Raw genomic sequence first — 10,116 nt, 5'->3', positions numbered from 1 at the left:
GAGAGAGAGAGAGATGGCCTCAGATGGGGAAGAGGAGCTTCTTTCCGGTTTTATTTTGGTCTGGGATCCAAATCGGGTTGACCCGAACGACGTGTCGTGTGGAAATAAGTTACCTTTCTTGGTCAAATATTCACCTTTCAATTGGTGTGACAAAAGTTTTTGCAACATTTGCTTTTTGTGGGACTATTTCTAACAAAATTGTTGAAAAATAGAAATTTGATGAGTAAAATAACACCCTCACTTGCTTATTGTTTAGTTAACTACTTCAAATTACTCAATTTCTATTCACACTTAAATACCATCTGGAGACAATTTCACAATTGGTAATTCAGTGTGTAATTGTGTATATATAAAAAAATGTTTGTTTAACAATATATTAATTTATATTACAAATCTTTCGTGATACACTAAATCAATATAACTAGTTATTTTATAATCTTGAAATACTATGTAACCAATGTAAAGTGATAAACTCGTTCAGTATACTCACAATATCAAGCTTTCATTATAGGAGAAACGATAATACGTCAATCAATTGATAACCATCATGTAAACCAATCGCAGTAGTCCGAACCACGAATAACGGATGCTATTTTTTTTTTCTAAGGTGTTTAGTGAAGAAAATAAAATGCTCCTAATTGCAAATAATCCAAATATCCTGAAAAAAAATCTAAAATTTTAAATGCAAAATAAAATCCTCATTGGATATGTCTCTCCCCGTTGTCTCTCTCACTCCGTCTCATCCTCTTATGCACACACACTTAAAAGACACTCCCACATCGACGAGAGGCCCATCAGTTTCCATGGCCTCACCAACCGACCCAAACCCCATCGGCAACCTCCTCTCCCTCTTCGCCGCCCCCAAAACGACGTCGTCCTCCTACCCCCGCTCCTCAATCCGCCTCGCCCTCGTCCTCCCCAACTCCCCTCAACCCCTCGCTCCTCCCGCCGTCATGAACACCGCCGCGCCGGCGTCGGAGTCGACCTCGGCCTCGTTCCCGGCCAAGATCAAGATTTCCAACTTGAATTCAATGATTAAGGGCAGTGGGCCCGCCTTTGTGGGCCAGGTCTTCAGTATGTGCGACCTTTCCGGCACCGGCCTCATGGCCGTCTCCACCCACTTCGATATACCCTTCATCTCCAAAAGGTCCCAACTTTAAATTCTTAGCTGCAAATTATATATACATATATATATATATTTGTTGTTTGTATCATATTGTGTGTGGAAATTTGAGCTTGGAGATTCATAAAGATAGTATTTTTGAGTCTTAGATTATTAAGAGTTAAGTTATCGACTTATTAGTAGCTGAATTTTGGATGCATTGTGTGGTTTTGTGGTTTGTAGAACTCCTGAGTGGCTAAAGAAGATGTTTGCCTCGGTCAGTAATGGTCAGAGGAATGGTGGCCCGGTGTTTCGGTTCTTTATGGATTTGGGTGATGCAGGTACTATTGGTGTTTCTTGGTTATCGTTGTATTTGATTGAATTGAGGTTTTTTTTGTTGTATGGAGATTAGCTGCATTCTGACTGAGGTTTTGTGTTGGTAGTTACGTATGTGAAACGGCTGAATATTCCGAGCGGGGTGGTGGGTGCTTGTCGTCTCGATTTGGCTTATGAGCATTTCAAGGTACTTATCTGATGATGCTTCAGTACTGTTTTGGTTATGAAGTAGTGAAATGTGGATGCGTGTTGTATTAGTGAAGTTCATGTTGTTTGCCGTTTCTCTTCGGGTTAGTTAGTGACATGGTTCACTTTGTTTATTGCAGGAAAAGCCCCACTTATTCCAGTTTGTTCCAAATGAGAAACAGGTATGATATGACAACAGTCTTCTGTTACATTATAGCATATCTTAACCTTTTTGATATGATAGTATTGCTGAACATTAGATGGTCTTGCAGGTCAAGGCAGCTAACAAACTTCTAAAGGGAAACACACAGGATGGAAAGTGCAAAAGGGTTGATGGGGTCCCAGTTTTTAGTGCTCTAAACTTGGATATTGCAATAGCAAGTCCAGATGGGGTCAAGTGGTGAGTTCTCCTTCATTTCTTATATTCGTGGTTAGTCTCTGAACAAACTGGAATGTTTAACCAAATGCAAAGAAATATTCCTTAAAATAGGCTTAGAAGTTACTTTAGAATTTTGGGGTAAGTTTTGTGCTTATTCAGACCTCAATCCCAAATACCCTTTGCTTATTCTTCTTCTTTTCAATTGTGGATTATGTTCGTTTCTGGTTGGAGCCTAAAAGATCGACAGGGAACCCTCTCTCTGTTTTGTGTGCATTACGAATTAGTCAATTAGGTATAAAAATGTATATATTTGAGAATACTACATTGTTTCTTTATCAGCTGAAAGCTGATTTCCTTGTTGCTTGAGTACTTGTTCTTTCATTAGAGACAATTGTTTTATCAGAGTTTAATTCAGAATAGCTGATGCTCAGTTGGTTACTGTTTGTTCCAACAGGTATACACCCTACTTTTTTGATAAAAACATGCTTGATAACATTCTTGAGGAATCTGTAGATCAGCATTTCCATAGTTTAATTCAAACTCGGCACATGCAGCGGCGAAGGGATGTGGTTGATGACAACTTGGCTGCAGAAGTGATTGAAGAGATGGGCGATAACTTATGGGAACCTCCAGAGGTATGAAATCACATTAATTATCGAATAAGCAAGTAGTTTTGTAAACTTGAGATGATTGTAAATTTCAATGCATGTCAAGTGTTTTTTCTTATACACTGATGATAACTTATTTTGGATTACGCATGGTGAATAAGTTCAAACAAGTCCACAATTTTTTGGGTCTCACGTATCTTTTTCATTTCTGGACAGGTTCAGGAAATGATGGATGAAATAGGGAACCCTGGAATACCACTGAGTGTTATATCCAAGGCAGCCGAAATGCAACTCCAATATACTGTTGATAAGGTAATTCTCGGCAATAGGTGGCTACGGAAGGCAACTGGCATTCAACCGAAATTCCCTTATATGGTTGACACCTTTGAGAGAAGGTAATACCTTTTGCCACTGCTGAGTCGTTTATGTATGTACATGAATCTCTTTCATGCGTTCCTAAGTCCTAACAAAACTATAATCATTGTATGGCAGGAGTGCAGCTTCTTTTCTTAGAGCTTCCAAGTCAACCAACTGCCTTACCGATTGTGAAGCAGTAGATGATGTTAAAGATTCTCTACAGACTAGCACTTCAGAGATTCAATCAAAGGATTATATGCAGCCCAACAAAGGAAACAGATCAGGTCTGTGGTTTCCTTTTGGAGATTGGTTTAGTCATCTGTGGTCAAAACAAAAGCACCATGATGGAATCTTATCCACACAATATGTAGATGAGAGCTCACAGCTAAATGTGCACCTTCCTAAGATTACAATGGTTGGCATTTCATCAACTGGTGAGGCAGGGACCATGAGTAGAGAGAGTGTAAGGAAAACAATGGACGATTTAACGAAAGAACTTGAGCAGACAGATCCAGAAATTGCCAGTGGTATTGAAGCGAGTAATCAGTTTAAATTTGAGGACAGAGATCCACTATTTGTAGCAAATGTAGGTGATTACTATTCTGGCAAGGCAAAGGGTGGAGCAAGATTTAGCTTTCGTGAATGAAACAGTTCCCACTCTCACAAGCAGGTGACATTTTTGCTCCTTTGGGTATAGTAGTGAATAGACGACGCACCACCACATCTGAAGAAAAGGCATTGTTAATATACCATGTATTCTTTCTGCTGGGTATCAGATTCTTTGTGTTTCATGCTTTTGGATGTAGTCATGTAGAATGTATCTCACAATAAGAACTCTGCAGATTTGGTGTAAAATGGTTTTTCATTTTCAATATGAAGAAGTCAGAGATTTTGATGTTGTACATTTTCATTTGTTTCCAGTTCTACTTCGTTTAGGTTTCGTGTTGATAGAATAACTGTTAAACTTAGAGATAAGTTGCGAGGATTATTGTTGAATATTGAGCTGAGCAAATGTTCCTCCAGTCCATGTTCGGGTGCTAACCGAACCCAACCAGTTAACATGTTCATGGTCCTTGCAGTAACCTGTGTGCAGTGATATAAAATGATGTAGATGATACAGAGGGCCGAAGATGTTTTCTAGTTACTGCAACTACAAATGAAGATGATCATAAACGACAAGAAACAGGTATACATATAAAACGAATGACTTGCATTTTGGTGGTGGTGATGGTGGAGATGGTTCCCTTGGTGCTGTGGTTGTGGGTGCTTTCTACACATCTCCTAGTGTTCGACACTTCTTTTTCCCACACACCATAAAGTGGTTTCCAATTGAATGAAAACCAAAGAAATGGTTAGTTTCATCAAAAGGAGCAAAAATGATATGGTAGTGGAATTCAAGTTGATTGTAGATCGCAATCTTTGCTTTCCTTTGATCACAAAGAGGTATATCTTCATGGCTATCACTCGTATTCTCCTCCTGCCAACCCCATAAACTCTTTTTCACTAAACCCATATCTATTTCTCTTTCGAGAGGATCTGCCATGGGTGAACAAAATGCATTCTCTTGAAGATCCCATGACATTGACAAGGACAAATGGACAATCACATCATTCATCTTATCAGACTTTTGAGTGTTGATCAAGACATGAAGCTATAGTTCATCAACTGATCAACATATCTTTTGCTTGTCTGGAATGTTGATCTCATACATCCCTCCAGTCTCATCTTTTGGCCAGGAAAGCATTTAGTTTTCTTTTTGTCTATAATATTGTCAATCGTATTCGTCCGACTATTCACACTACTTAACTTTGTTACGGTTAATGCTTAATCGATAAGTTAACAGTTTGAGATTTAGGGTTTAGGGTTTTTTGACTTACCCCAAATCCAACCACATAATGCATCTTCTTTTATATGCTTCTTAGGGCTAATATGGTATTGTTGTGACTTTAAAAAAAAAAACTGATGTTGTTGTACTGTGAAAATAATAAGTTGTGAATTAAAACAGTTTTGTGTTTGGTAAATATTAGTGTTAAAAATGATGTCAAGATAAAATTTATTAATTTCTACTGTTTTTAGTGATACCTACTTTTAAAAGTAATCTTCAGGTTGCTTTTAAAAGCTGTTGTCAGTGATCTGTAATTTAAAAAAAAAAAAAAAAAACTAGTTTTTCTTTTATTTACCAAACACTATAAAATCTAAAATGTCAGATAAAAATTTTTTTTTTTAAAAAAAATGAAGCTGTACCAAACTAGGCCTTAACTTATTCAACTCATTCAAGTGCCCTTACAAAGTTACAAGTTCCAACAATCCAACCAAACGAAGAGACACGAATAACTATCAATCAGAAATCTTATTCCCCAAAAATAGATTTGGACCCTCCCTCACAGAGGGGGAGAATGGTAGTGGGTGGTCCTAAATCACATTTTTAATTGGACTTTCATAATGTTCTTCAAACACCTAAATCATATGCTTCATTAGCTTTTCATGGTCATCATCATGTATAATGAGTTCTATATACGCCTACTCTCTACTTAGACAAAGCTAGTATTGAAGCACAACTTGATTATGCTTCCCATAATCCGTAAGATGTATGTGATGTTCTTTCGAGGGGCACAAAGGGATAGCTCTGTGTTAAGATATAGGGACACACCTTTTTAGTAGGGGCATGCTTTGTATGTATCTAAACATTGTATCATGAAATTATTTTCTGCATAAATAGATTCTAAATAAGTTATTAATTTCGTAAGAACTCATTGCTTATCAAAGTATTTGACCATTGAAGAAATGTTCATTGGGATAAATGATGTCTCGACAAAATAACTTACGACTCAATTCAAGTAATCAAGTTCTCAAACCGGTAAATCATTACAATATGCATCATGCATGAAAGCATGTAATGTGAAAAGTTGATGTTGCAAGCTTAATGTGGTCCAACGTACAACTTGTATTGTGTTATTCTTTTCTTCATTGAGTATTCAGTTATCTACTATTAAGTTATATATTATGATCGAGTAATTATGTATCAGACTGAATTTAAAAAGAAGTTATTTCCGATATATCATTCTTAGAATTTCAAATTATGCTTCTCTTTCATCATTGGTAAAGTCATAAAACAAAATGTGGCCATCATACTGCTAAAAATAATTTATTAAAAATACTTGTCTAGCTGTAATATAGAATTGCTAAAAATTTAAACATTTCAAAACAGAAAACCAGCCTCTTTCACCAAAATCAGAAGCCACTTAATATGTAATCCAAATTCTTCAGTCATTAAACAAAGAACCCAATTTCGGTGAACAGAATTTAGAAATGAACATTTCCTTTTTCCTTTTCATTTATAACTCCACCAGAAAACCAGAAAAAAGAAAAAGAAAATGAAAATCATTACATCACTTGCCTTCATTTGAACGGTTGTAACGGAACAGAGAGGAATCAGAGGATGGTTTGGTAAGCGTAATTAAACGGCTGTGATTCGCCTGTCTGGATTCTCCACGCGGCGCCACACCGTAAGAGCCTGAGCCCTCCGAGCGTAGCGTGCCAAAAAAGTTTCCCCTCCCGCGGGCCTCTGCATGTACATGCAAAGCTTCTTTTTTGCTTTTTCACGATTTTGGTTTTGTCTTGTTTTCTTTTTGGAGAGGAAAAATGTGATTTATTAAATCCGTTTTAGATTCTTTCTGCTGCTGCTTCCTACCTAAGTTTGGTTCTCTTCCATTCTCACTAGCGCACACGTGTCTTTTGATGGAGACTCCTTGAGTTGTGAGTCCTTATCCATCAACCTGGCATCTTTTGTTTTTTGTCCCAAAATGAAGTTTTACCCTTCTGTTTTTACTGAGGTGTTTCTAGAGTTTTCTTTTAGTAATATTATAGATTAACTAACAACATTAGACTGTATTTAACATAATCACACACGCAAATGATACATCTATATATGTAAAGCAATGCATTTCACAATAGTTTGTTCTAAGTTATTTGTACCATTTTTGTATCTTTGGAATTCTAAAGAAGTACTCTAAATTTCAGTGTTTAATTATTGATTTTGTCATTTTCTACTAATCAAATGATCGGTGTATATGGTTGTGTTCGAGAGTTCAAATAGCCAATAATCTCACTTGACTACTCTACAAACCGACTATGTTGTTTTATTTAATTTATACTTTCTCTGTGAATAAGATAGAAACATATAGCCTCATGTCAACTTCATTCGGTTTTCATTAAAGGTTGAACCGCTTTTAAAAATTTTAGATTTCGATATGTAATTTGATGTGCCGTGATGTATTGTGTACGTACACATTGACTAGTTGTCATTTATGGTACGTATTTGAGATCCGTTATAATAAATAGTAACGCCTGATTCAACGGCGTACGCCGCTTTTAACGTTAAAGTTTACTACAATATACGATAACGACAAAAACACCGACATACGTACGTATACCATTTGACCCTATATCATTGTTGGCGGTTCATAAACATTTGGACATCAACGTATTGATTAGAGCAAACAGTATACGTTATCTCAACCATCAATCATTACATTAATTTACATCCATACTCTTAACAAAAATGATGGATACAAATAACCGTCTGTTCGAGTTCGTCTATACTCGTAACAGACAAATATATGCATGTCCATCTATAGCTTACATATCCAAAATACAGGTATTTCTTATAGTAACAAAATTCACCATCCATTTGACCTTTGAAAAAAGAAAATTCACCATAGTCTTCCAGCTTCTACTAGCTAGATTACTACATTTAGGACCACAACTTAGTGAGCCAATTTAGGTTGGGTTTACCGAATCAATGTGCTTAATCACACAAGTATCTATCTTTTACAGTTTTACCTTCCCCAAACCTCAGAGCTGGAACCTTCCTCTTCTCCGTTAAAGGTAGGTGGTGGGTTTTGTAAACAAAATCTGGCCACGACGTGAAAAGCAAAAACCGTTCCCCACGCGCACACACGCCTCGTCGTTTTTTCCACCGCTCGAGAAACCGGAACGAAGGACAATTGTACGACATGCTCGCACAGCATGTGCTTCTCACATGCCAAGCCTGGACGATTCCCGTCAAGGACAAATCAGATCGCGAGTACGTCCGCGACTAAAGTTTTAGCGAGTGGGATTACCACTGTACAAGCACAGGGTTGCCAATTGTCCTTTGGGCTTGCCACCTTGCTCGGGTCCCCCTTTGACATTTCTCAAAAAGTCAAGCAAAAGTGGCTCTTTGAGAAATCCATGACCCCTCGAAAACCACTCTTTTTTCTTCCCCTTTTTCTGATAATATTTTCTATTTTGCAGTATAAATAATTAAACAATTTACCAAGTCAGTGCTCCACCATTTCTTCTCGCTAAGCTAACACACAATCTATCTTCCATGTCTATGTGACTATGTCTATGTCTCCTCTCTCTCTCTCTCCCCGTAGATATCACTGAAAAAAGTCAGCGCCGTCGTTCTCTGCTCCCACAACCACCCTGAACAGTACCACCAAACACAGAGCCGGTTTCAGTTGGGCTCTGAAATCAATGGAAGACGATGATTGGGATCTTTACGCGGTGGTGCGCAGCTGTAAAACTGTCACCACCACTAAAGCCTCCACCACCTCAACAACACCCAATCCGGTTCACTACGACGGCTCAGAGCCCTCGTGGATATGGGATTGGGTGAAGCGCGAGGAGGTGGTGGAGACTCATATCCCACCAGCCGGGTTTTCCAATCTCGAGTCCAGTGCCGTTAATGCTTTCTATGGCTTGGAGGAGTTTTACCAACCCTTTCTCCCAAGCCCCACCGTTGATGACACCACTACCACCACTGCTACTAGTAATTATGCTCCTGCTGGTTCTATTATTCCGAATTCCACCACTTCCTTTATCTCTAACTTTGGAGGAGGATCTACTAGTAGTGGCCAACAACAACTACAACAACAGCAGAATAATTTTCTGCCTGCCAACACCAAGAGCCCTCATTTCAACCCCGGATTTACACCCGTTTCGGGCATAGGGAGATTCCCTGAACAACATCTGCTAAAACAGCCCAAGCTCGAAAAGTCTGAGAATCCGGAAGAGGTGGTTCCGATGCTCAAGCCGGTCGCTTTTGTTGGTCCTTCCATGCCGACCTTGCAAGTTCCAGCGCACCTCATCCGACCAAGGAAGAGGTACATCTTTCAAAACCATTTTCTATTCATTTGTTTCTCATTTCGGGTTCTTCTAATGGAAAATTCATCGTTTGATTGATAGGAAGAGCCCGGTGAAGAAGATGGTGTGCCATTTGACAGCGGAGAATCTCTCGTCATCGGATTTGTGGGCGTGGCGGAAATATGGTCAGAAACCTATCAAAGGCTCTCCACATCCGAGGTACGTTTTTCATTGTCTCCCTATTTGGTTAATTTTTTCTTTGCGAGTTTCTCTCTCGGAAACAAGCAGCTAGCGATTGTTGTATGCAGGAACTACTACCGCTGCAGCAGCTCAAAGGGTTGCTCAGCAAGAAAGCAAGTGGAGCGAAGCAACGAGGACCCTAACATGTTTGTGGTTACATACTGCGGAGACCACACGCATCCTCGCCCGACTCACCGCAACTCTCTCGCCGGAAGCACCAGGACCAAGGCGGCATTCACGACTACTTCCAAATTACCCGAGTCGTCTCCCCCGGTTCAATTGTTGCCAGCTGCTCAAGGTGGTGGTGATGATCATGATGATGAACAAGGAGCTGCCAATAACAACTCCGGCGATGGGGACAAAGCTAGCGAGGAAGCCGAGGATGAGGAAATCGAAGAAGATGAGGAGGATGAGGAGTTTGTGGTCTCGTCGGAGGAGGACATATTCTTGGGGATGAAGCAATTAGGTAGAACTGGTTCTGGAGGTAGCACTCTGGGGTCTTTGGCTGCTGGAGCTTCTGGTGATGGCTTTTCGACTAAGCAGTCGAATTTGGGGTCTTCTTGGGGGGCTGGTTGCTCCTCCTCTGCCGAAGCCACCGTCAGCGGTGGCTGCTAGGTGATTAATAAGCTAGCCGACAGGTTAATTGGGGGTATACATAGGTTTATGAGTTGCTTTCTTTAATTGTGCTTAGCTGTTAGTGTAAGTAGGTTGTGAGGGAGAGAGAGAGAGAGAGAGAGAGAGAGAGAGAGAGAGAGAGGAGGTAGGTAGTAGTAGTAGTA

At 39.4% G+C, this 10,116-nt stretch overlaps 2 protein-coding genes across 2 annotated transcripts; both read left to right on the top strand.

Moving 5' to 3' along the window:
• Nucleotides 1–803: 803 nt before the first annotated feature.
• On the top strand, nucleotides 804–3,871 carry LOC101304052. The gene is made up of 8 exons (XM_004309127.1): nucleotides 804–1,147; nucleotides 1,346–1,443; nucleotides 1,546–1,625; nucleotides 1,765–1,806; nucleotides 1,897–2,024; nucleotides 2,458–2,638; nucleotides 2,828–3,006; nucleotides 3,104–3,871. Exons 1-8 carry the CDS (start codon nucleotides 804–806, stop codon nucleotides 3,612–3,614), a joined length of 1,563 nt encoding a protein of 520 aa, XP_004309175.1. The 3' UTR covers nucleotides 3,615–3,871.
• Nucleotides 3,872–8,364: 4,493 nt separating this feature from the next.
• On the top strand, nucleotides 8,365–9,986 carry LOC101304426. Its single transcript, XM_004307993.1, has 3 exons — nucleotides 8,365–9,117; nucleotides 9,200–9,316; nucleotides 9,406–9,986. The coding sequence occupies exons 1-3, from the start codon at nucleotides 8,489–8,491 to the stop codon at nucleotides 9,950–9,952; spliced, it is 1,293 nt and encodes a 430-aa protein (XP_004308041.1). The 5' UTR covers nucleotides 8,365–8,488; the 3' UTR covers nucleotides 9,953–9,986.
• Nucleotides 9,987–10,116: the final 130 nt, after the last annotated feature.

The sequence above is a fragment of the Fragaria vesca genome, linkage group LG7 (genome assembly GCF_000184155.1).
Source record: "Fragaria vesca subsp. vesca linkage group LG7, FraVesHawaii_1.0, whole genome shotgun sequence".
In the NCBI taxonomy this organism is placed as follows: domain Eukaryota; kingdom Viridiplantae; phylum Streptophyta; class Magnoliopsida; order Rosales; family Rosaceae; genus Fragaria; species Fragaria vesca.
This window is presented reverse-complemented; position numbering and strand designations above follow the sequence as displayed.

Bases quoted from the DNA above. Each gene is read 5' to 3' on its own strand.
- LOC101304052 (XM_004309127.1), top strand. From the start codon at position 804: ATGGCCTCACCAACCGACCCAAACCCCATCGGCAACCTCCTCTCCCTC. The intron at 1,444-1,545 runs GTACTATTGGTG...TTGTGTTGGTAG, and splicing joins TATGGATTTGGGTGATGCAG to TTACGTATGTGAAACGGCTG. The intron at 1,626-1,764 runs GTACTTATCTGA...TGTTTATTGCAG, and splicing joins TGGCTTATGAGCATTTCAAG to GAAAAGCCCCACTTATTCCA.
- LOC101304426 (XM_004307993.1), top strand. From the start codon at position 8,489: ATGGAAGACGATGATTGGGATCTTTACGCGGTGGTGCGCAGCTGTAAA. The intron at 9,118-9,199 runs GTACATCTTTCA...TTTGATTGATAG, and splicing joins CTCATCCGACCAAGGAAGAG to GAAGAGCCCGGTGAAGAAGA. The intron at 9,317-9,405 runs GTACGTTTTTCA...TGTTGTATGCAG, and splicing joins AAAGGCTCTCCACATCCGAG to GAACTACTACCGCTGCAGCA.